Raw genomic sequence first — 26,345 nt, forward strand, 5'->3', positions numbered from 1 at the left:
CAGCACCGAAGTCGGCGTTTGGCCGCAACGCCCCCAGGCCCTGCTCCTCCCACGCCGCCGCGGAGCAGATCTTCCACAGAAACTACACACAAACGTCCGTTCCGAGAGCGACCTGCTTTCTCTGAAGGCGTCGCGGCCAGAGCTCGCCTTCCTGTAGCTCCCAGGCCGGACGCCAGCTCTCTCCTAGCAACCGCGGCCTCTAGCGACAGCCGCCCGGGCACCACCGGAACCCTCTTCGCCTGCGCGGAGAGGCGCGGGTACGTGACTTCCGCTCGCGCGCGGCGGAAGTCAGGGGGCGGGGCTCGTGTGGTGGCGTCACGGGGCGGGGCCTCGGGTGGCGGGAAGAGGAGGCGCGAGAATGGAGGTGGAGGCCGTCTGTGGTGGCGCGGGCGAGCTGGAGGCCCAGGACCCTGCCCCTTCTTCCAGCAAGGCTCCCGGCAGCGCCGGCCACTACGAGTTGCCGTGGTGAGGTCCCAGGCCGTAAAGAATGGGCGCATTTGGATGTGAGGGTGGGCGAGTGGCGGCCCGTGCTCTGGAGAAACTCGGGGGGCAGGGGCTCGTTTTGGGGGATCCCGAGGGAGGAGGAGACCTCGGGTGGCATCGAGATGATTTCAAGAAGGCGAGGGACATGCATCGAGAGTGGCCGGCCTAAACTCTGCGAGCGGAGTCTCGCTCACAACAATGCTTATGACAATTAGGGCTATCCCAGGTGGCCACCTACTCTGACCTAGTTGGTTTTTTCAAAAGTTTTTGTGGATAGTAGTGTATGACCTCGTGTTTTTAAAAATCTCGGTCTTTTAAAAAAAATTGATTACGTGTTCAAAATATTTTGACTGTTAGGTTCAATAACATTTACATTTGAAAATTTTTTTTTTTAATCGAGACGGGGGTTTTGCTCTGTTGCCTAGGCTGGTGTCCAATTCCTTGGCTCAAGTGATCCTCCTGCCTCAGCCTCCCAAGTAGATGGAACTACAGGCATGCAACACCATGCCCAGCTAATTTTTTTGTTTTTGCAGATGGAGTAACACTTTGTCACATAGGCTGGAGTGCAACGGTGTGATCTTGGCGCACTGCATTCTGCATCTCCCGGGTTCAATCAGTTCTCCTGCCTCAGCCTTTCTAGTAGCTGGAATTAACAGGTGTGTACTACCACACCCTGCTAATTTTGTATTTTTAGTAGAGACTGGGTTTCACCATTTTGGCCAGGCTGGTCTCGAAGTCCTGATCTCAAGTGATCTATCCACCTCGCCCTCCCAAAGTACTGGGATTACAGGCATGAGCCACTGCGCCCAGCCTAGATCTACGGTTTTTGTCTAGCCAGCCATGCTGTATATTTGGCACATGTCTGCAGAAACTGGCAGGTAATCCTTGCCTGCCACGGTGGCTCACGCCTGTAGATCCCAGCACTTTGGGAGGCTGAGGTGGACGGACCACCCAAGGTCGGTAGTTCGAGACCAGCCTGACCAACATGGAGAAACCCCATCTCTACTAAAAATACAAAATTCTCTGGGCCTGGTGGCGCATGCCTGTAATCCCAGCTACTCGGGAGGCTGAGGCATTAGAATCGCTTGAACCCGAGAGGTGGAGGTTGCAGTGAGCCAAGATCGTGCCATTGCACAAGAGCGAAACTATCTCAAAAAAAAAAGAAACTGGCAGGTAAGGGATGAGAAAGGAGCTTGGCTGCACCCATGTTGTCACACCAAATGATGTCAGCGTTGTGTGTGCTGGGCCTCTTGTGACGGGCAGACGGGGTTGCAGCACGGTGTCCCGTTGCTCCAGATGGCCTGTGCTGGCCCTGCTCCAGCAACAACAGGTGTTTCTCTGCTGTAGCAGGTTTGAAGCCTTTGCTGTACAATTCTCATGCCCTTAACTTTTCAAGTGGCACTTGGGCATCTTAATTACATTTTATTTATTTATTTATTTATTTATGAAACAGGGTCTCACTCTGTAGCCCGGGCTGGAGTGTAGTGGCCCGATCTCAGCTCTCTGCAACTTCTGCCTCCCGGGTTCGAGCTATTCTCGTGCCTCAGCCTCCCAAATAACTGGGATTACAGACGCACACTACCACATCTGACTAATTTTTGTATTTTTAGTAGAGATGGGGTTTCACCATGTTGGCCAGGCTGGTCTCAAACTCCTGACCTCAAGTGATCCACCCACCTCAGCCTCCCAAAGTGCTAGGATTACAGGCGTGAGCTACCGTGCCCGGCTGGCATCTTATTACATTTAAAACCTGGAACTGTTTGGCATAGTTGTACTGAATGTATGTAATTTTCCAACAAAGCTCTCAGGATGACCCTTAAGTGCTTTTTGTGGGGTAGTGTGAAGATAACCATGTCAGCATTTTTATGCATTTTCTTAACAGGGTTGAAAAATATAGGCCAGTAAAGCTGAATGAAATTGTCGGGAATGAAGACACTGTGAGCAGGCTAGAGGTGAGTGGCTGTTTTTTGTTTTTTTGTTTTTTTTGAGACGGAGTCTTGCTCTGTCGCCCAGGCTTGAGTGCAGTGGCGCGATCTTGGCTCACAGCAAGCTCTGCCTCCTGGGTTCAAGCTATTCTCCTGCCTCGGCCTCCCCAGTAGCTGGGACTGCAGGCACGCGCCACCATGCCCGGCTAATTTTTGTATTTTTTTTTTTTTTTTTTTTTGAGACGGAGTCTTGCTCTGCCACCCAGGCTGGAGTGCAGTGGCCGGATCTCAGCTCACTGCAAGCTCCGCCTCCTGGGTTTACGCCATTCTCCTGCCTCAGCCTCCCGAGTAGCTGGGACTACAGGCGCCCGCCTCGTCACCCGGCTAGTTTTTTGTATTTTTTAAGTAGAGACAGGGTTTCACCGTATTAGCCAGGATGGTCTCGATCTCCTGACCTCGTGATCCGCCCGTCTCGGCCTCCCAAAGTGCTGGGATTACAGGCTTGAGCCACCGCGCCCAGCCAATTTTTGTATTTTTAGTAGAGATGGGGTTTCACCGTGTTGGCCAGGCTGGTCTCAAACTCCTGACCTCATGATCTGCCCACGTCGGCCTCCCAAAGTGCTAGGATTACAGGCGTGAGCCACCATGAGCGGCCTTGAGTAGCTTTTTTTTTTTTTTTTTTTTTTTTTTGAGACGGAGTCTCGCTCTTTCTCCTGGGCTGGAGTGCAGTGGCCGGATCTCAGCTCACTGCAAGCTCCGCCTCCCAGGTTCACGCCATTCTCCTGCCTCAGCCTCCTGAGTAGCTGGGACTACAGGCGCCCGCCACCTCGCCCAGCTAGTTTTTTGTATTTTTTAGTAGAGACGGGGTTTCACCGTGTTAGCCGGGATGGTCTCCATCTCCTGACCTCGTGATCCACCCGTCTCGGCCTCCCAAAGTGCTGAGATTACAGGCTTGAGCCACCGCGCCCGGCCTTGAGTAGCTTTTTAAAAGATGACCTAAGGCCAGGCGCTCACACCTGTAATCCCAGCACTTTGGGAGGCTAAGGCGGGCGGATCACTTGAGGCCAGGTGTTCGAGATCAGCCTGGGCAACATGGTGAAACCGGTCTCTACGAAAAAATTTAAAAATGAGCTGAGTGTGGTGGCACGTGCCTGTAGAGTCTGAGGTTCAAACTGGGCGTGGTGGCAAGTGCCTGTAATCCCAGTTGTTCGAGGCCAAGGCAGGAGGATCTCTTGAGCCCAGGAGTTTGACACTGCAGTGAGCTTTGATCACGCCACTGCACTCTAGCCTAGGTGACAGAGTGAGACCCTTACTTTGAGAAACAAAAAGAGTTTGGGCTTCATAGTGAGAGCAGGGAGGAGTCAAGGATTTCAGTTAGGTAAAAATGTTTTAATAGGGCCGGGTGAAGTGGCTCACACCTGTAATCCCAGCACTTTGGGAGGCCAAGGTGATTGGATCACCTGAGGTCAGGAGTTCACGACCATCCTGGCCAACATGGCGAAACCCTGTCTCTACTAAGAATACAAAAAGTTAGGCAGGCCTGGTAGTGGGTGCCTGTAACCCCAGCTACACTGGAGGCTGAGGCAGGAGAATCGCTTGAACCTGGGAGGCGAAGCTTGCAGTGAGCCAAGATTGCGCCATTGCACTCCAGCCTGGGCAACAAGAGCAAAACTCCATCTTAAAAAAAAAAAAGGCCGGGCGCAGTGGCTTATGCCTGTAATCCCAGCACTTTGGGAGGCCAAGGCGGGCAGATCACGAGGTCAGGAGATTGAGACCATCCTGGCTAACATGGTGAAACCCCATCTCTACTAAAAATACAAAAAATTAGACAGCCTGGTGGCGGGCGCCTGTGGTCCCAGCTACTTGGAAGGCTGAGGCAGGAGAATAGCGTGAACCTGGGAGGCGGAGCTTGCAGTGAGCCAAGATCACGCCACTGCACTCCAGCCTTGGTGACAAAGTGAGACTCCATCTCAAAAAAAAAAAAATAGAAAGAAAAAAGCAGTTTTAGTAAGTGTTTAGGAAAGTGGTTGTGGTTACAGGATGGGAAATGGATTCGAATGGGAGCATGGAGATCACTTAATGGCCCATTGATAGCAATCAGACAAAATAATGAGAAAGTGGTAGCAGGGATGGAGTGAAGTAAAGGACACTGGAGACGAAGAGGAGGATGGTGAAGCCCTGGTAATTGAAGTACCCGGGGTGAGGATGAGGCCAAACCAAGATGATGGTGACCTCAGCTTCGTGGCATGGACAGTCCCTGGTGGGAAACATGGGTGGGGCCTCAGGTTTGTACAGGAGAATGAAGTGTTCAGTTTTGAAGATGCCCAGGTGAGTTCCTGTAGTCCCAGCTACTCAGGAGGCCAAAACAGGAGGATCACTTGAGCCTGGGGATTCAAGACTGCAGTGAGCCTTGATCACACCACTCCACTCCAGCCTGGGTGACAGAGCCAGACTGCATCTCTAAAAGAATAAAAAGAACTTGAGGTGGATGGGGCATCCACGTGGATAAATTTGTAGCCACGTTTACTACACGGGCTGTGTGGCTGGGGAGATTCAGCTCAAGCCTACAAATTAACCGGGTTTTGTGTTTTTTTTTTGTTCTTTTTGAGACAGGGTCCCACTCTTGCCCAGGCTGGAGTGCAGTGGCGCAATCACAGCTCACTGCAGCCTCCACTTCTTAGGCTCAACTGATCCTCCCATTTCAGCCTCCCGAGTAGCCGGGAGTACAGGCGCACACCACCACACCTGGCTAATTTTGTTTATTTTTTGAGGAGACAGCGTCTCACTATGTTGCCCAGCCTGGCCTCTAACGCCAGGCCTCAAGTGATTGTCCTGCCTTGGCGTCCCAAAGTGCTAGGATTACAGGCATGAGCCACTGTGCTCAGCTGAGTTTAACCTGCTTGTTTGTTCTTTCTTCTGTCTTTTTAATCTGGTCATCCAGAATCGAGTTTTAACCAGTTTTAATGATCGTTCTCGCTGTAGGTCTTTGCAAGGGAAGGGAATGTGCCCAACATCATCATTGCGGTGAGTACCCAGCCCTGGGCCTGTTGAGTGTCTCCGTGTCTCATCCCACTACGCGTTGAAGTACTTTTTTGTGCATAGCGCTCCCTGCCTGGAGAGCCCCTTACCATTCCTATGGCAAAGGGAAGCATTTCTTTCAAGTTAGTTGGAAGGCCTGGGGTTGGTTGCTGTATTTTTTTTTTATTTTATTTTTCCCTGAGACGGAGTCTCACTCTGTCACCCAGGCTGAAGTGCAGTGGTGCAATCTCTGCTTGTGGCAACCTCTCCCTCCCGGGTTCAAGCAATTCTCCCACCTCAGCCTCCTGAGTTGTTGGGATTACAGGTACCTGCCACCACGCCTGGCTAATTTTTTTGTATTTTTAGTTAGAGACGGGGTTTCGCCATGTTGGCCAGGCCGGTCTCGAACTCCTGACCTCAGGTGATACGCCTGCCTCAGCCTCCCAAAGTGCTGGGATTACAGGTGTGAGCCACTGCGTCCGGTCAGCTGTGTTGATCTGTGTGTGCTGTGTGTGGGATGCGGGGGTCAGAGGGGACAGAGGAACATGCAGCAGTGAGCAGAACTCAGGAGCTATCTGCGGTCCTTCTGGTGGTTTGTAGTCTTTACTGGAGATCTCGTTCCCAGGGCCCGCCAGGAACCGGCAAGACCACGAGCATTCTGTGCTTGGCCCGGGCCCTGCTGGGCCCGGCACTCAAAGATGCCGTGTTGGAACTCAATGCTTCAAACGACAGGTAGGTCTTAGAGTCAGACCTGCAGGGGGGCGGGTGCTCTGCACTGACAATTGTTACAGAAACAGCCTTTCTCAGCACTGGGTTGTATTCGAAGTTGGCCTTGCCAGCTATGTGATTTCCTCCACCCCTTCCCAGTGAAAGAGCATTGCTCACTTGTCAACTTGCTGGTTTATTATTTTTTTTCTTGGAAATTTTCAAAAACTTTTTCTCAGCTGGGCATGGTGGCTCACACCTGTAATCCCAGCACTTTGGGAGACCAAGGCGGGTGGATCACCTGAGGTCAGGAATTTGAGACCGTCCTAGCCAACATGGTGAAACCCCATCTCTACTAAAAATACAAAAATTAGCTGGGTGTGGTGCCGGGCGCCTGTAATCCCAGCTACTCAGGTTGAGGCAGGAGAATCGGTTGAACCTGGGAGAAGGAAGTTGCAGTGAGTCGAGATCGCGCCATTGGTCACTCCAGCCTGGGTGATGAGCAAAATTCCATCTCAAAAACAAAAAACCAGTTTTTCTCTTTTTTTCAAGTTAAAAATTTTTGTAGAGATGGAGTGTTACTATGTTGCCCAGGCTGATCTCAAACCCTTAGCCTCGAGCAATCCTCCTGCCTCAGCCTGCTAAGTTGCTAGGACCATAGACACATGCCACCATACCAGCTTTTTTTTTGTGGAGATGGGGGTCTCACCATGTTGTCCAGGCTGGTCTCGAAGTCCGAGACTCAAGCGATCCTCCTTGCTTCAGCCTCCTGAGGTGCTTGGATTACAGACCTGAGCCACTACACTGGGATGTTCAACCAGTAAATATAATGCAGAATTCCAAAATGTGAAAAAAAAACCCAGATCTGAAACATTTCTGGTCCCAAGCATTAGGGATAAGGGATACTCAAGCCTGTATATTTAAAGTGTATGTAAGGCTGGCCAGGCATGGTGGTTCACGCCTGTAATCCCAGCACTTTGGGATGTTGAGGCAGGTGGATTGCTTGAGTCCAGGAGTTTAAGACCAGCCTAGGCCGGGCACGGTGGCTCAAGCCTGTAATCCCAGCACTTTGGGAGGCCGAGACGGGCAGATCACGAGGTCAGGAGATCGAGACCATCCTGGCTAACATGGTGAAACCCCGTCTCTACTAAAAAATGCAAAAAACTAGCCGGGCGAGGTGGCAGGCGCCTGTAGTTCCAGCTGCTCGGGAGGCTGAGGCAGGAGAATGGCGTGAACCCGGGAGGCGGAGCTTGCAGTGAGCTGAGATCTGGCCACTGCACTCTGGCCCAGGCGACAGAGCGAGACTCCGTCTCAAAAAAAAAGAAAAAGACCAGCCTAGGTGACAAAATGAAGCCCCATCTCTCTGTATAAAAGTAAAAATAAAGTGTACTGGAGGATGTGTATAAGTTAATATACAAATTACCATTTCATATAAGGGGCTTGGGCATAAGTGAATTTTGGTGTCTGAGGAGGGGCCTAGCACCAGTCCTCAGGAACACCGAGGGCTAGCTGCATATTGTTTAGTCTTTGATTCTTCAGTTTGGGAAAATGTGTGTAGGATATTGGCATCTGAAGATTCATAGTCTGAGATTTTGCTTATATGATCAGTTTCACCATCAGCAGAGTCTAGAGTGTCGCTATTGGTGTCTCTGCAGTTCTTTTCTTTTCGGTTCTTTCTTTCTTTCCTTTTTTTTTTCTGAGGCAGAGTCTCGCTCTGTCACCCAGGCTGGAGTGCAGTGGCACGATCTCGACTCACCATAACCTCCTGGGTTCAAGCGATTCTCGTGCCTCAGCCTCCGGAGTAGCCAGGAGTACAGGAGTGTGCAGCCACGCCCAGGTAATTTTTGTATTTTTAGTAGAGATGAGGTTTCGCCATGTTGGCCAGGCTGATCTTAAACTCCTAGCCTCGAGTGGTCCGCCTACCTCAGTCTCCCAAAGTGCTGGGATTACAGGTGTGAACCACCATGCTTGGCCTACATTGCAGTTATTTTCTGATTCATCTAATAATTAGGAAGAGTCCTGTCAATTTTTTTCTCTTGCCTGTTGTGGGTGGAAAATGAAAAATTTTGAATTCTTGGCTGTGGTCAGTGAAAGCTTACAAGATAACAAAGGTGGTGTGTTTGCACTTCTGTTATATCTTTTGAAAGATAATATGGTATCTCAAGCAATGCAGTTAAAAAACTGAAGGATGAGGATTTTTTTTTTTTTTTTTTTTTTTTGAGACAGAGTCTCGAATTATTGCCCGGCTGGGGTGCGGTGGTGCGATCCCAGCTCACTGAACCTGGGAGGCAGAGGTTGCAGTGAGCCAAGAGGGTCACTACTCTCAAGCCTGGATGACACAGCGAGACCCTGTCTAAAAAAAAAAAAGTGTATATTTTCTTTGTTCTTTGAAAGAACTCCAAGAAGGAACAAATGCATAAAATCTCAATCCTTATAAATAGTTATAATTGCCCCCCAAAAAACTCAAAAATGGAAATTGGGTCTTGCAGTCCCTGATATACCGATTGTTTAAAAGTCCTCGTAGGCTGGGCGCGGTGGCTCAAACCTGTAATCCCAGCACTTTGGGAGGCCGAGACGGGCGGATCACGAGGTCAGGAGATTGAGACCATTCTGGCTAACACAGTGAAACCCCGTCTCTACTAAAAAATACAGAAAAACTAGCTGGGCAAGGCGGTGGGCGCCTGTAGTTCCAGCTACTCAGGAGGCTGAGGCAGGAGAATGGCGTAAACCTGGGAGGCGGAGCTTGCAGTGAGCCGAGATCCAGCCACTGCACTCTAGCCTGGGCGACTGAGCGAGACTCTGTCTCAAAAAAAAGAAAAGTTCTCGTGAAGGCAACTGAATTTGTCTCAGAAGGTGCCAGTAAAATCTTGTTATTCTTTCAGGGGCATTGACGTTGTGAGGAATAAAATTAAAATGTTCGCTCAACAAAAAGTCACTCTTCCTAAAGGCCGACATAAGATCATCATTCTGGATGAAGCAGACAGGTAGAGTGCTTTGCCAAATATATTTTGACCTTGATCTCTAAATCTCTTTTTGGACTTTATTAAATCAGGATAAAAAGCACTTTTATGGTAGATTTGCTTATATCTTCAACAAGCAATTTAATAGGTGCCTGCACCTTAAATCTTTTCTTTATTAAGTAACTTACAAACATTTGTCTAAGATAGTCATTCATGTAATGTGCTGGTTTTAGCATCTCTTACATTAATAATTTAAATGAAGTGTTTTTTGTTTTTGTTTGTTTTGAGATGGAGTTTCTACCTGTCACCCAAGCTGGAGTACAGTGGCGCAATCTCTGCTCACTGCAACCTCCGCCTCCCAGGTTTAGGCAGTTTCCCGGCCTTAGCCTCCCGAGTAGCTGGGACTACAGGCACCTGCCACCATGCCCAGCTAATTTTTGTGTTTGTATTTGTATTTATTTATCTATTTATTTTTTGAGACAGAGTCTCGCTCTATCACCCAGGCTGGAGCGCAGTAGCGTGATTTCAGCTCACTGCAACCTCCGCCTCCCAGGTTCAAGTGATTCTCCTGCCTTAGCCTCCCAAGTAGCTGAGACTACAGGCGCACACCACCACGCCCAGCTGATTTTTGTATTTTTAGTAGAGACAGGGTTTCGCCACATTGGCCAGACTAGTCTCGAACTGCTGACCTCAGGTGATCTACCCACCTCGGCCTCCCAAAATGCTGAGATTACAGGTGTGAGCCACCGTGCCTGGCCTGTAAAATTTTTTATTGTGGTTAAATGGACATAATTAACCGTAACATAAAATTTACCATTTTAACTATTTTGAAGTGTACATTTCAGTGGCATTTAGTACATTTGCAATGTTGTGCAACCATCACAACACTGTGGTTGGTATAAATGAAGAATCTGAGTCCAGGCTTGGTGGCTCACACCTGTAATCCCAGCACTTCAGGAGGCCGAGGCAGGCGGATCACCTGAGGTCAGGAGTTTGAGACCAGCCTGACCAACATGGAGAAACTTTGTCTCTCCTAAAAATACAAAATTAGCCGGTATGGTGGCACATGCCTGTAATCCCAGCTACTTGGGAGGCTGAGGCAGGAGAATTGCTTGAACCCGGGAGGCAGAGGTTGCTGTCAGCTGAGATCACACCGTTTGTACTGCAACCTGGCCAACAAGAGCGAAACTCCATCTCAAAAAAAAAAAAAAAATTGAAATGACCTTAAAAAAAGAATATAGAACCCTAACCCTATAACGTTGTTTTTTTGTTGTTGTTTCTGAGACAGGGTCTCACTGTGTTGCTCAGGCTAGAGTACAATGGCACAATCATAGCTCATTGCAGCCTTGAACTCCTCGGCTCTAATGATCCTCCACCTCAGCCTCCCAAGTAGCGGAGACTACAGGCTTGTGCAACTGCAACCAGCTTTTTTTTTTTTTTTTTTTTTCTCCCCTAGAGGCAGAGTCTCACTATGTTACCCAGGCTGGTCTCAAACTCCTGGCCTCAAGTGATCTGTCTGCCTCAGCCTCCCAAAGTGCTAGAATTGCAGGCATGAGATGCTGTGCCCGGCAAAATAAATTTTTTTTAGGACCAGGCACGGTGGCTCACGCCTGTAATCCCAGCATTTTGGAAGGCTAAGGTGGGCGGATTGCTTGAGGTCAGGAGTTCGAAACCAGCCTGGCCAACACGGACACCCTGTCTCTACTAAAAATATAAAAATTAGCCAGATGTGGTGGCACCCAGGCTGGAGTGCAATGGTGCCTGTAATCCCAGGTACTAGGGAGTCTGAGGCAGGAGAATCGCTTGTACCCGGGAGACAGAAGTTGCAGTGAGCCGAGATGGTGCCAGTGCAATAGTTTGCTGTGTTTTTATTTATTTATTTTAGTTGGAGTCTCACTCTGTTACTCAGACTGGAATGCAGTGGCATGATCTTGGCTCACTGCAACCTCTGTCTCCTGGGTTCAAATGATTCTCCTGTCTCAGCCTTGCGAGTAGCTGGGACTACAGACGTGCGCCACCACGCCCAGACAATTTTTTTTTTTTTTTTTTTTTTTTTTTTTTTTTTTGTATTTTTAGTAGAGTTGAAGTTTTGCAATGTTGGCCAGGCTGGTCTTGAACTCCTGATTTCAAGAGATCTGCCCACCTCGGCCTCCCAATGTGCTGGGACTACAGGCATGAGCCACTATGCCCGACCATTAATAGCTTGCTTTATTTCTTCTCTTTTTATACACTATCAATGTTTACATAGTTGAGATCATAATATATATAATTTTTGTATCCTGGTTTTTCCTTTTAATGTTACAGGCCGTGCTCTGCATTATGGTAATCTGGTAAACAGGCTTTTTTGTTTTTTTTTTTTTTTTTTTTTTTTTTTTTTGAGACGGAGTCTCGCTCTGTCGCCCGGGCTGGAGTGCAATGGCCGGATCTCAGCTCACTGCAAGCTCCGCCTCCCGGGTTTACGCCATTCTCCTGCCTCAGCCTCCCGAGTAGCTGGGACTACAGGCGCCCGCCACCTCGCCCGGCTAGTTTTTTGTATTTTTTAGTAGAGACGGGGTTTCACAGTGTTAGCCAGGATGGTCTCGATCTCTTGACCTCGTGATCCACCCGTCTCGGCCTCCCAAAGTGCTGGGATTACAGGCTTGAGCCACCGCGCCCGGCCTTTTTTGTATTTTTTAAAAATTTTTTGTAGAAATAGAGGTCTAACTATGTTGCCTAGGCTGGTCTCAAGTGGTCCTCCCGCATCAGCCTCTTGAGATGGGAGGATGGCTTGAGCCCAGGAGTTCGAGGCTGCAGTGAGCTATGATCACACCATTGCACTGCAGCCTGGGTGACAGCAAGAACCTGTCTCTTCGGGCGGATCACGAGGTCAGGAGATTGAGACCATCCTGGCTAACAGTGAAACCCCGTCTCTTCTAAAAATACAAAAAAATTAGCTGGGCGTGGTGGCGGCCGCTGGTAGTCCCAGCTGTTCGGGAGGCTGAGGCAGGAGAATGGCGTGAACCCGGGAGGCAGAGCTTGCAGTGAGCCAAGATGGCACCACTGCACTCCGGCCTGGGCGACAGAGCGAGACTCCGTCTAAATCAATCAATCAATCAATCAATCAATTGAGCGAGACTCCATCTAAATAAATAAATTAATTAAAATTTAAAAAGAACCTGTCTCTTTAAAGAAAAAAAGGAAAAGGAAGAAAGGAAAGTAGGCAGCTGGTGTCATGACTCTTCTCTTGAATTTGATGTCATGAAGGGCTGGAGAGGAACCGATTCCCACAAGTGTGATGGCAGCCACTCTAGATGGTGGTTTTCGTGAATTTCATTTGAGGGCTGTTCTGATGCTGTGGGTACTAAATGCAGTTTGCACAGTCTTTGAGAGAGCGGCCTGCGGGTTTTAGCATTAGAGCAGTGGCCTATGTACTTCTGATGAGACCCTCATTTGGAACGTTGGGCGTTTCTCTGTCCTGAGTTTTTGTGTACGGAGCGGTTTGTGTCGCACGGGCCCTGGGTCCCACTTACAAACCTGTTTTTCTTCTCAGCATGACCGACGGAGCCCAGCAAGCCTTGAGGAGAACCATGGAAATCTACTCTAAAACCACTCGCTTCGCCCTTGCTTGTAACGCTTCGGATAAGATCATCGGTGAGTGGGAGCTTTGGGTGGCTGGGGGTCCACGTGGTGCTCACCTGGGCTTTTTTCTTTTTTATAGACATGGTCTCCCTCTTCACTCAGGCTGGAGTGTAGTGGTGCCATCAGAGCTCACTGCAGCCTCAAACTCCTGTGCTCAAGTGATCTTCCTGCCTCACCCTCCTAGCAGCTGAGACCACAGGCCTGTGCCACCACACCTGGATTATTTTTTTTTTTTTTTTTTTTTTTTGAGGCAAAGTCTCACTCTGTCGCCTAGGCTAAAGTGCAATGGTGCAATCTCGGATCACTACAACCTCCACCTCCGAGATTCCAGCAATTCTTGTGCTTCAGCCTCCTGAATAGCTGGGATTACAGGCCCATACCACCACACCCAGCTAATTTTTTTTTTTAGATTAGAGGTGGGGTTTCACCATGTTGGCCAGGCTGGTCTCAAAACACCTGACCTCATGATCGCCTGCCTAGGCCTCCCAAAGTGCTGGAATTACAGGTGTGAGCCACTGCACCTGGCCTCGCCTTGGCTCATTAGCACTGGAAGAGTAGGGATTTTTTGATTGCATAGCATGGGCCAAGCACTGTGTAATCAAATTTTTAAATTTATATTTTTTTAATTGACATTGTAATCAACTTTTAAATTTAATCTTTTTTTTTTTTTTTTTTTTTTTTGAGACGGGGTCTTGCTCTGTCGCCCAGGCTGGAGTGCAGTGGCCGATCTCAGCTCACTGCAAGCTCCGCCTCCCGGGTTTACGCCATTCTCCTGCCTCAGCCTCCCGAGTAGCTGGGACTACAGGCGCCCGCCACCTCGCCCGGCTAGCTTTTTGTATTTTTTAGTAGAGACGGGGTTTCACCATGTTAGCCAGGATGGTCTCGATCTCCTGACCTCGTGATCCGCCCGTCTCGGCCTCCCAAAGTGCTGGGATTACAGGCTTGAGCCACCGCACCCGGCCCAATTTAATCTTATATAATCCTATGAGGAGGTATTATTAGCTTCACTTTAGAGATGAGTAAACTGGAGCTCATCCTGATGTTTAGGATCTAAGGAAAAAAGGGAAAGAAAGCAAACTTGGAGAGGTTGAGTAGTTTGCCCAAAGTCACAGAGCAAGTGCAAGAGCAGCTGGGATTGGAGCCTCAGGTCTGTCTCCCTCTTGCATTCTTGGAGGCACACAGGACATTGTTGATGTCCCCTGCACAGTGTCACGATCATAGTCGCTCTCTAGATACCTCTTGTGCTATTCGTGTGCTCTGAGCACTTGGCATAGGCAGTATCTGTACATTGGAATTTGTTGCCTCCGGGAAGCCTCTCTCTGAAATCCTGCAGTCCATCTTCTCTCTGACCTTACTGTTTGCCCTTCCACCTCCCTCCTTGCAGCCTGTCTGCTTCTACACGGGTTTGTCCCGCCCCAGGTCCCAAGAGTGCTCTGGTCTGTCAACTTCCTGCTGGTTTCACATCCTTCTCTTTCTTTTTTTTTAGAGTCTCCCTCTGTCACCCAGGCTATAGTGCAGTGGTGAGATTTCAGCTCACTGCTATCTCTGCCGCCCAGATTCAAATGATTCTCCTACCTCAGCCTCCTCAGTAGCTGGGATTACAGGCTTGTGCCAACATGCTTGGCTAATTTTTGTATTTTTGGTAGAGACGAGGTTTCATCATGTTGCCCAGGCTGGTCTAGAACTCCTGGCCTCGAGTGATCCACCTGCCTCGGCCTCCCAAAGTGCTGGGATTATAGGTGTGAGCCACTGCGGCTGGCCCATCCTTCTCTTTCTGACACAGGCTGCCAGCTGTCCTCTTTCCTCATTTCTCATCGCTCTCTCAGCTGCTTTCTTTGCCTCACTTCTACCCTGCTGAACCCCAACCATATGAGTTTATCCATCTGACAACCCCCTTGCCACCCAGGCTGCTGTTGCAGACAGGCACATTACCATATGTGGCACCCACAAAGTCATGGCTACCAGCCCTGGCAGGGCTCTCAGCAGTGTCGGGAATCCTTTACAATTTTCCCTTCCCCAGATTGCCTGATTTGTGCATTGATTCATTCAGCCGTTCATTGAACAGTTAACTCTGGTTCTTAGTAGCCGCCAGGCACCATGCTAGTGGAGAACTCGTGGAGTTGAATGAGAAATATTCTCTGCTTTCCAGATGCCAGTGATGAAATGGAGAAAAATGCATTCCTAGTTCTTTATTTGGCAGGGCACAGTGGCTCATGCCTGTAATCCCAGCACTTTGGGAGGCCAAGGCAGGTGGATCACCTGAGGTCAGGAGTTCGAGACCAACCTGGCTAACATGGTGAAACCCTATTTCTACTAAAAATAAAAAAATTAGCCAGGCGTGATAGCTTGTGCCTGTAATCCCAACTACTGAGACGGGAGAATCACTCGAACCTGGGAGGTGGAGGTTGCGGTGAGCCTAGATCACACCACTGCACTCCAGCCTGGTAAACAGAGTAAGACTTGGTCTCAGAAAAAAAAAAAAAAGAAGAAGAAAAAGAAAGAAACTGGCCAGGCATGGTGGCTCACACCTGTAATCCCTGCACTTTGGGAGGCTGAGGCGGAGGACTACTTGAAGCCAGGAGTTCAAGAGCAGCCTGGGCAACATAGCAAAACCCTGTCTATGAAAAAAAAGAAATAAACTGGGGTGGCCCATTCAGATTGAATTGTCATGTGCCCAAAGGGCCAACGTCCAGCACACACCAATTCCAGAGTCCATCTGGGCCAGGGCTGACTTATCTGAGGGCTTGTGGCACGTGGATGTATCTCTACTGGAGGATCATTTCCCCGTCTGGAAGCTGTGGCTAGCCGAGGCCATGCCGGGCAGTGCCAGCTGAGACCTCATCATTGCTTATTGGTTGACACCTTGACATATCACCCTGTTTTTACCAAGTCTCTCTCTCTCTCTCATTTATTTATTTATTTACTTATTTGTTGAGACACAGCCTTGCTCTGTTGTCCAGGCTGGAGTGCAGTAGTGTGATCTTGGCACACTTCAGCCTCTGCCTCCCGGGCTCAAGTGAGTCTCCTGCCTCAGCCTCCCTAGTAGCTGGGATTACAGATGTGCGACACCACACCATGTTTTACCATGTTGTCCAGGCTGGTCTCGAACTCCTGACGTCAAGTGATCCTACCGCCTCAGCCTCCCAAGTCTCTACTGAGTACCTGGGGCTGTGTGGATTATGCAGCTGCAGCCTTGTAACCAAAGAGCTAGCAGGGTGATGCTGGCCTCCGCAGGGAAGCCTCACTGCCGTCCCATCTCTGTTCAGAGCCCATTCAGTCCCGCTGCGCAGTCCTCCGCTACACAAAGCTGACCGACGCCCAGATCCTCGCCAGGCTGATGAATGTTATCGAGAAGGAGAGGGTACCCTACACTGATGACGGCCTGGAAGCCATCATCTTCACGGCCCAGGGAGACATGAGGCAGGTATGTGGGCCACTACCATTCAGGCGTGGGCGTCCCGTGCCTGCCATGCCCCTTCCATGGGGAAGGGGAGGGAAGTGACAGCTGCACAAGGTACAAGAGAAAGAGACGGAGACCCGGCACCCTCCTTGGACAGTAGGCTGTCTAGCTCGGATTAAAAGACACCCTGGAGCCGGGCATGGTGGCTCAAGCCTGTAATCCCAGCACTTTGGGAGGCCGAGACGGGCGGATCACGAGGTCAGGAGATCAAGACCATCCTGGCTAACATGGTGAAAGCCCTTCTCTACTAAAAATACAAAAAACTAGCCGGGCGACCTGGCGGGCGCCTGTAGTCCCAGCTACTCGGGAGGCTGAGGCAGGAGAATGGCGTGAACCCGGGAGGCGGAGCTTGCAGTGAGCTGAGATCCGGCCACTGCACTCCAGCCTGGGCGACAGAGCGAGACTCCGTCTCAAAAAAAAAAAAAAAAAAAAAAAAGACACCCTGGAGGCTGAGGCAGGTGGATCACCTGATATCAGGAGTTCGAGACCAGCCTGGCCGACATGGTGAAATCCTGTCTCTACTAAAAAATACATAAAAACTAGCCGGGCATGGCCAGGCGCGGTGGCTCACGCCTGTAATCCCAGCACTTTGGAAGGCCGAGGTGGGTGGATCACAAGGTCAGGAGATCGAGACTATCCCGGCTAACACCGTGAAACCCCATCTCTACTAAAAATACAAAAAATGAGCTAGGCATGGTGGTGGGTGCCTGTAGTCCCAGCTATTCGGGAGGCTGAGGCAGGAGAATGGCGTGAACCTGGGAGGCGGAGCTTGTAGTGAGCCGAGATAGCGCTACTGCACTCCAGCCTGGGCGACAGCAAGACTCCATCTCGAAAAAAAAAAAACAACAACCGGGCATGATAGTGGGTGCCTGTAATCGCAGCTACTCAGGAGGCGGAGGCAGGAGAATCGCTTGAACCTGGGAGGCGGAGGTTGCAGTGACTCGAGATTGTGCCACTACATTCCATGCTTGGTGACAGAGTAAGACTGTCAACAACAACAACAAAAAAGTCACTCTTGGCCTGGTGCCGTGGCTCACACCTGTCATCCCAGCACTTTGGGAGGCAGAGGTGGGAGGATCACTTGCTCTTCCTCATCGCTCTCTCAGCTGCTTTCTTTGGTTCACTTCTGCCCTGCTGAACCCCAATCATATGAGCTTATCCATCTGATAACCCCCTTGCCACCCAGGCCGCTGTTGCAGACAGGCATATTACCAAATGTGGCACCCACAAAGTCGTGGCTACCAGCCTTGGCGGGGCTCTCAGCAGTGTCGGGAATCCTTTACATTTTCCCTTCCCCAAATCACACTTGAGTTGTGCATTGATTCATTCAGCCATTCACCGAACACTTAACTCTGGTTCTTAGTAGCTGCCAGGCACCATGCTAGTGGAGAACTCGCGGAGTGTAATGAGAAGTATTCTCTGCTTTCCGGACCAGCCTGGGCAACATAGCGAGACTCCTGTCTCTACCCAAAAAGAAATAAATATAAAAATCATCCTGACATGTGTTTGCTCCTGAACAGGCGCTGAACAACCTGCAGTCCACCTTCTCAGGATTTGGCTTCATTAACAGTGAGAACGTGTTCAAGGTACAAGCGCTGGTGTGGGTAGTACCGTCAGCAGAAGCCGTGCTTCCCTACAGGGGCCAGTGGGGCTGAGGGGCTGGGCTGGCAGTGGGGACGAACACCCAGCTGCTCTTGTGAGTGCCGGGGAGCCAACCCTTCTTCTGTCTGTCCTCTCCCTGTTGCTGCTTTTGCTGCACGAGTTGGAGAGTTTCGGGGGACCTGGAATGTCACTTGTGTGTGGTAGGTGAGGGAGGACCACTGATGCGTCCGACTCAGGGCCAAGCAATTTCTGACAACGTCTTATTTGATCCTAGCGACTTCCCTGCACAGAGGTTCTTACCATCACATTGTGAGTGATGACGTGGGACCCCCTGGCCCCTAAACGGCAGGCAGGAGCACTGTGCTATTCCCCAGCAGCCTTCAGACCCCACACCCTGGGTTTTTTCTGCAATGCCATACCCTTCTCCCCACTTCTGTCCCTGGAGGGTGGGTAGCAACCCTCAAAGCCAGGCCGAGGAAAAGGGCTCTCACTTACCCTCCCATGTTGGCAAAACATTTTTCTCTTGGGAATTCTTTTGAAAACTGCTTCCACATCCTGATAACTCAGCATCTAAATGCCATTTGGGAGACTCATTTCCTCCTTACTTGTGTAGAAACTAGGAAGGGCTGTCCAGACTTTCAGTCTATAGCTCTTTCTTACCAGGTTTGTGGACAACAGTCAAGCTATTTTTGAAGCATCTGGGTAGACCTGGGCAGTGAACGCATTTTCGAGGCCACTTAGGAAGGGGAGGCCCGCTCAGAAACAGCGGTGATGGTTTGGGCCCTGTTTTGTCTTGGAGGGTCACTGAGGGCTCAGGAAACCATGGCTTCTACTGGGAAAAGGCAAGGGCAGGTGTGGGTGGCCTCTGGAGCCATCAGGAGACTTTCATTCGGAAGATTTAGGGATCGACATCGCACCGGAGGCAGAGCCTCGTGCCAGTGCGGGGAATGCTCAGGGAGGAACGAGTCCCCAGCACCATCCACCCGCCTGCTGGAGCAGCGAGACCCCTCCTTTAGGGTGTCAGGCTGAGGCTAGGGGACCCTTTGCAGGGAAGGCCAGTTCCTACTCCGGGCTGGAGGTGGGAATTGGCCCAAAGGACCTCCCAGTTCTAAAGTGAATTCCAAGTGCTTCTGGGCAAATGACCCCCCAAGTGATCTAAGATAGGTGGCTGGCAGCTTTAAAGCTGTCCCCGAGTGGGCATCCTTCACAGGCCCTTGGTTGCTCTCGTGTTCATCTGTCTTGTGTTTGGGACATTTATCTTCCTGGTCCTGGAAACACTTCTCTTTGGTGGTGAGAGGGGCATTCCCCAAACGCATTCTGGTTGCTGGAGAATTTGATGATAACAACAGGTTGAGTAGTTTTACCCATAGATCGCCCAGAAGTTGGTCTGTTGGAGCCTCCCCGGTCACATTGTCCCTTCCAGCCCCTGACCGCCTTTCCTTTCCCTTTGGCCAGGTCTGTGACGAGCCCCACCCACTGCTGGTGAAAGAGATGATCCAGCACTGTGTGAATGCCAACATCGACGAAGCCTACAAGGTTGGCCTCCTTCCCCCCGTCCTGGCAGAGGAACCACTCACTTCTTGGGCAGAGGAGAGAGGGAGCCCTTCTAGTGCCAGGGACATTATACACATCACTCCATTAATTCTTGAACTCTTACTTGGGAGGCTGAGGCAGGAGGATTTCTTGAGCCCTGGAGGTCAAGGCTGCAGTGAGCTTTGCTTGCGCCACTGCACCCCAGCCTGGTGACAGAGTAAGGCCCTGTCTCAGGAAAAAAAAAAAATTATTAGTATCATGCTGTGTGTTAATCTGTTTAGGAGCTGGGAAAAAAAATCGTGCCAAGAGTTGGGTGCACTTTACTGATGAGAAAACTGATTCAGAGAGGCTGAATTCCTTGTCCTAAATCTCTGTGTTTATTTATTTCTTATTTATTATTTTTTTAGAAACAGGGTCTTACTCTTGCCCAGGTTAGAATGCAGTGGCGCAGTCACAGCTCACTATAGCCTCAACCTCTCAGGCTCAGGCGATCCTCCCACCTCAGCCTCCCAAGTTGCTGGGACTACAGGCACACGTCACTATACCCAGCCCTAAGTCATGGTTTAAAAGCAGTAGAACTAGAATTCAAAATGGTGTTTTTCTCCTGTAATTATATCCTCTGCAAGAGAAATTTGTCAGCCAAAGTCAGGAGGAAAGGCCAGCCTAGCTCCTTCTCCGGGAAGCCATCTTCTCTCTGGGTAAGGGAGGTGTCCCCATCCATTCTCATAGGCACAGGCATTCTGGGACCCAGCAGCCCCCAGCCAGCCAGGGGAGGAGGGAGCAGGAAGATTCTAGCCTGACAATGGGACTGGGTGCCGTGAGCAGATTCCAGCAGGTGTGGCTGGGGCTCAGGTGACCTCAAGCCACGTGGGTGTGGTGTGGTTGGTGTGGTTCAAGGTCATTGATCCAATCATAGTTTCCCTCTGCCTACCCCCTAACAAACTAGGCTGGAAGTTGACTGGGTTTAGGGCAGAGTTCCACCTAATGTGAAACCAGAGTGCAAGGCGGGGAGACTGAGCAGAGACTCAGGCCCAGGTCCCTGAGTGGACCTGAAGAAAGCCTTCAGATTTGTGGGCACAGAGCTTCTCTGCCCCCCTGAATTCACCCCAAGATGCCAAAGCAAAGGCAAAAAAGTCCCTGCAGCCTGGGTGGGGCAGGTGGGTGGGAAGCAGAGGCTGGGATTACCCAGTCAGGGTATGCTCCGGGCTCGTCCTGCAGAGGTTGCATTGGGACTGCAGCTGGGTGAAGCTAGCAGATGAATAGTCTGCTTTTTCCACTCTGCTGTACCTAGTCATCAGATTAATAAAGCGTTTTAAGAGCTCTGGATCAAGAGATTACATGGGTGTGGTAGTATACCATTTTGCAACACAGCTTAAAACATTCGCAATAGGCTGGGCTCAGTGGCTCCTGCCTGTAATCCCAGCACTTTGGGAAGTCAAGGCAGGAGGATTGCTTGAGGCCAGGAACTTGGGACCAGCCTGGGCAACATAGCAAGACTCCATATTTATATTACTGAAAAAAAAATATTTAAGCAAATCAAAAATACATTTGCAATGTTATCTCTCTATGTGCCATGAAAATCAGTTAAAGTAACCCCATGTGACCTGAAGGGTGGGCCCCACCAGCTGGGATGAGTCTCAAAATCACATGGTTTCTTACAGTTTAAAGTGTTAAGCAGCCTTTTCTGTCTCCTTTGTCTAGATTCTTGCTCATCTGTGGCATCTGGGTTACTCACCAGAAGATATCATTGGCAACATCTTTCGAGTGTGTAAAACTTTCCAAATGGCAGAATACCTGAAACTGGAGTTTATCAAGGTCAGTGAGAGTGCAGAAGTGCCTCTGTCCTCAAGAGTGTGGGCCATAGTGGCTGGGTGCCGTGGCCCACACCTGTAATCCCAGCACTTTGGGAAGCCAAGGCGGGCAGATCACCTGAGGTCAGGCGTTCGAGACCAACCTGGCCAACGTGGTGAAACCCCCTCTCTACTAAAAATACAAAAATTAGCTGGATGCAGTGGCAAGCGCCTGTAATCCCAGTTACTTGGGGGGCTGAGGGAGGAGGATCGCTTGAACTTGGAAGGTTGCAGTGAGCCAAGATCGCACCACTGCAGTCCAGCCTGGGCAGCAGAGCGAGACTGTCTCAAAACAAAATAAAAGACTGTGGGCCCTGGCTTCGCTTTCTCTTTTTGCTCACAGGCCTGCCACCTAGAAGGCGCTCAGTGTTTCCCAGCTGCAGCGGGAGGGACGGTGTGTCGTAGTCCCTTTGAGTTACTATAAAGGAATACCAGAGACGGGGTCATGTAGAAAGAAAAGAGGTTGATTTGGCTCACAGTTCTGCAGGCTGTACATGTAGCGTGATGCCAGCATCTGCCTCTAGGGAGGGGTTCAGGCTGCTTCCGCTCATGTTGGAAGGGGAAGGGAGAGCCTGTGTGTGCAGAGATAGGCTGTCGAGAGAACGGAGGGAGGTGCCAGGCCCATTTGAACAGCCAGCTCTCCAGGGACCTAATTGATCCAGAACTCACTACCTTGGGGCAGGCACCAAGCCATTCACGTGGGATCGTCCTCGTGACCCGAACATCCCCACATTGGGGACCAAATTCCAAATGAGATTGGGAGGGGCAGACGTCCAAACTAAATCAACGTGGCTGATTGTCCTGAGGACCAAGTTTGTTTCACACAGTCCTGATTTTCTTCATTCAAGGCTCTCTTGTCTATTGATTGATTGATTGATTTTTAAGGTCAGATTAATTGAGGTTTAATTTACATAGAATAAAATTCAGCCTATTAGGTACAGGACACACGCAGTCAGTCACGCAAAAACCATCACCATTAGGATGCAGAATCTGTCATCCCAGAACAACTCACGTGTCCCTTTGAAGCCAGCCCCCTCCCTGACTACCACTTGGAGGCTACTGATACAGTTTCTGTTTGGGGGATACAGTTTTCCAGAATATCATAAATGGAATCATGTAGAACTTAGCCTTGTGAGTCTGGCTTCTTTCTTTCACTGTAGCAGAAATGCCTTTCAGATGCGTCCACGTTGGTACTTCCATCCATGCGTCAGTCCGTTGTATCACTGAGAAGTAATCCATCGTGTACACGTACCACAGTTTGCTCATCTGTTCATCAGCTGGAGGACATTTGGGTTTACAGATTGTGGTGACTGAATAAAGCCAGTGTAAACATTTGCATATATGGATTAGTGTGAATGCAAATGTTAAGTTTTTCTTTTTCCCAAGTAAGTTCCCAGAATTGCCTGGGAAAATGATAAGTGTATGTTTTACTCCATAAGGAACTGCTGAATGGTTTTCCAAAGTGACTGCAGTACGTGCATTCCCAGCAGCATTCCGGAGCATGCTTAACCTATTCGCCACGCGGAGTGCTCAGTTTGGTTTTTAAACCATTCTGATAGGTGTGTAATGACCGGTTGCAGTGGCTCACGCCTGTAATCCCAGCTACTCATGAGGCTGAGGGAGGAGGGTCGCTGGAATCCAGGAGGTGGAGGTTGCAGGAGGTTGAGATCACACCACTGGACTCCAGCTTGGGCGACAAGAGTGAGACTCCTTCTCAAAAAAAATAAAATAAAATAAATAACAACCAAATAACCTAATAGGCATGTGATGAGCTCTGTGGCTTTAATTTGCGTTTCCCTAATTAATATGCTGAGCATTTAATCATGTGCTCGTTTACCTTCCAGAGTCTTCTTTGATGAAGCATCTCTTCATATGTACCCATTTTTTAAAGTTTTACATTTTTTATATTTTTGGTAGAGACGGAGTGTCCCGTGTTGCCAAGGCTGGTCTTGAACTCCCAGGCTCAAGTGATCCTCCCTCCTCGGCCTCCCAAAGTGCTGGAATTACGGGTGTGAGCCACTGCACCTGGCCTGCATCTTTTATGTTTTTGAGAGACAAGGTCTTGCTCTGTCACCCAGGCTGGAGTGCAGTGGTGCAATCATAGTTCACTGCAGCCTCAACCTTCCAGGCTCAAGCAATCCTCCCACCTCAGGCTCCCGAGTAGCTGGGACTACAGGCGTGTGCCACTACGCTTAGATCGTTTTTATTTTCTTTTTTTTTTTTGTAGAGTTTGGGTGTTGCTGTGTTGTCCAGGCTGATCTCCAGCCCCGGGCTAGTGATCCTCCTGCCTTAGCCTCCCAGAGTGCTGGGATTACAGGTGTGAGCTACTGCTCCAGGTCTAAATCTACCCATTTTTTAATTGGGTTGTTTGTTTTTTATTACCGAATTTATTTATTTACGTATTTATTTTTGAGATGGAGTCTCGCTCTGTCGCCCGGGCTGGAGTGCAGTGGTGCTATCTTGGCTCACTGCAACCTCCGCCTCTCAGGTTCAAGTGATTCTCCTGCCTCAGCCTCCCGAGTAGCTGGAATTACAGGCATGCGCCACCACACCTGGCTGATTTTTGTATTTTTAGTAGAGATGGGGTTTCACCATGTTGATCAGGCTGGTCTCAACTCCTGGCCTCGTGATCCACCTGCCTTGGCCCCCCAAAGTGCTGGGATTACAGGCACGAGCCACTGCACCCGGCCTTTATTACTGAATTTTTGAGAATTCTTTATAGTCTGGATGCAAGTTCTTTATCAGATATATAAATATTTTCCTCTAGCCTGGCTTTCCGTGCCGCCGCCCACCCAGTTTCTTAACAGTATCTTTGAAAGAACTATCCTTTTAAGAAATAAATTGAACTTTAGGTAAACATAATCCATCGCATCTTAGCATTCATTTTCTGGCTGGAGTTGGAATTCCTCATGCTGATTTTGAACAAACCATTAGTTCAGTTTGTTTCTGTTTTTATTTTTATTTTTTCAGTTCAGACTTTAAAAAAGAACCCCCCCACTTACTAACCAGATTTGAATTTGGTTTGTTTTTCAGGAAATTGGGTACACTCACATGAAAATAGCAGAAGGAGTGAACTCCCTTTTGCAGATGGCAGGCCTCCTGGCCAGGCTGTGTCAGAAGACAATGGCCCCGGTGGTCAGTTAGAGCAGAGACTTCGCTGACTGACTTACAGGAGCCCTGTCCTGAGGTACAGGAGCTGTGGCTTTCTGATGGGGGAAAATGCCGCCTTAGGCTGGAGCCAGCATGACTGCCGTTTAAACTCCAGTGGCTGGCCAGGCGCGGTGGCTCACGCCTGTAATCCCAGCACTTTGGGAGACTGAGGCAGGTGGATCACCTGAGGTCAGGAGTTTGATACCAGCCTGGCCAACATGGGGAAACACTGTCTCTACTAAAAATATAAAACTTAGCTGGGTGTGGTGGCGGGCACCTGTAATCCCAGCTACTCGGGAGGCTGTGGCAAGAGAATCGCTTGAACCCAGGAGGTGGAGGTTGCAGTGAGCCAAGATCACGCCACAGCACTCCAGCCTGGGTGACAGAGAGAGACTCCGTCTGGGGGGAAAAGATTTAAATAAATAAACTCCCGTGGCTTTCATGATTGCTTCTGGGACATCTGTGCCTCATGAGTGTTTGCGTTCAGCCTCCGCCCCACTGATGTGGTACGGGGCGGAAAGGCGCAGAGGAGCTGAGGGTGGTCTCTGATCTGTGTGTGGGTTGACATTTTAGCTAATAAAGCTTTGCAGTGTTTGTCAGCAATAAGGTGACCACGTGAAGCCTTGAGGAAAACCAGCTTCCTGTCTCTACTGGCCTTGGCAGCCTACAAGTAGAAAAGGCGATTAGATAGTAGACCCACAAGCTCATCTCGGTTCTTCTAGAAGCCTGAAGGGGCCACTTCCCCAGGGCGAGGGCAGGGTTTGCTGTCATTTCCTATTTAGACTGACTTCTCAGAATGGCCAGGTGGCGAGCCTCTCAGAGAGGGCCGCAGAGTGGAGAGATGCAGCCCAGCCCTCAGGAAAACACCGTGACGCCCTTCCTGTGTTCTAGACCATACTCTTTGTGCTTGCTTTAGAATTCCCCGGGGAATTTCCTACTAATTTGTAGAATTGCCTTTTTTTTTGTAAGATACTATTTTGTTTCCGTTTTTTATTTATTTATTTATTTATTTAATTTTTTTTATTTTTAAGATAGGGTCTTGCTCTGTTGCCCAGGCTAGAGTGTAGTGGGCCAATCTTGACTCACCGCAGCCTCAGCCTCCCAAGTAGCTGGGACTACAAGCATGCACCATGATGCCCAGCTAATTTTTAAATTTTTTGTAGAAATGGGTCTCGCTATATTGCTGGGACTGATCTCAAACTCCTGTCCTCAAGTGATCCTCCCACCTCAGCCTTCTGAGTAGCTGGGACTACAGGCATGCATCACGATGCTCAGCTAATTTTTAATTTTTTGTAGAAATGGGGTCTTGCTATATTGCTGGGACTGGTCACAAACTCCTGGTCTCAAGTAATCCTCCCACCTCAGCCTCCCAAAGTGCTGGCATTACAGGTGTTAGCCACCATACCTGGCCCATTTGGGCACAGTGGCTCACGCCTGTAATCCCAGCACTTTGGGAGGCCAAGGCCGGCGGATCACATGAGATCGGGGTTCAAGGCCAGCCTGGCCAACACAGAGAAATCCCGTCTCTACTAAAACACGAAATTAGCTGGGCATGGTGGTGCATGCCTGTAATCCCAGCTACTCAGGAGGCTGAGGCAGGAGAATTGTTTGAACCCAGGAGGCAGAGATTGTAGTGAGGCAAGATGGTGCCACTGCACTCCAGCCTGGGTGACAGAGCGAGACTCTTACAAAAACAAGGAAGAGAAGCTTGTCCCTGAGGTTGTGCAGTCAGGACTTCAGGGTGTGAAGTAACACGCGGGCAGCAGTTGGGTTCTAGACGTTTCTTCGGATTTCCTAACTTGTTGCATTAATTTCTTCTCATGGGAAGAGTCCCTGGGCCATCCCAGAAAGACGGCTGGACTTGGGAACTAAGACCCCATCCGCAGGCCTGACGCCCTCAGGGTCCCTTTTTATTAAACAGGAGCTGTGGCCATCATTCCCTTAAGGTTTTTTGTATTTGGTTATGTTTTTTGAGACAAGGTCTCCCTCTTTCGCCCAGGCTGGAGTGCAGTGGTGCAATCACCATTCACTGCAACCTTCT

The 26,345-nt window shown here is 49.7% G+C and overlaps 1 protein-coding gene across 2 annotated transcripts; it reads left to right on the forward strand.

Moving 5' to 3' along the window:
- Nucleotides 1-289: 289 nt before the first annotated feature.
- On the forward strand, nt 290-24,743 carry RFC2 (replication factor C subunit 2). 2 transcript variants are annotated; one of them, XM_030933142.1, is made up of 11 exons: nt 290-465; nt 2,366-2,435; nt 5,391-5,432; nt 6,052-6,158; nt 9,014-9,115; nt 12,621-12,721; nt 15,976-16,133; nt 17,690-17,755; nt 19,227-19,307; nt 21,006-21,119; nt 24,188-24,743. In XM_030933142.1, exons 1-11 carry the CDS (start codon nt 359-361, stop codon nt 24,296-24,298), a joined length of 1,059 nt encoding a protein of 352 aa, XP_030789002.1. In that variant the 5' UTR covers nt 290-358; the 3' UTR covers nt 24,299-24,743. The 2 variants fall into 2 exon arrangements, with proteins under 2 accessions (XP_030789002.1, XP_030789003.1); XM_030933143.1 differs by lacking the exon at nt 24,188-24,743 and adding an exon at nt 21,498-22,813.
- Nucleotides 24,744-26,345: the final 1,602 nt, after the last annotated feature.

Source organism: Rhinopithecus roxellana, chromosome 6 (assembly GCF_007565055.1).
Source record: "Rhinopithecus roxellana isolate Shanxi Qingling chromosome 6, ASM756505v1, whole genome shotgun sequence".
In the NCBI taxonomy this organism is placed as follows: Eukaryota; Metazoa; Chordata; class Mammalia; order Primates; family Cercopithecidae; genus Rhinopithecus; species Rhinopithecus roxellana.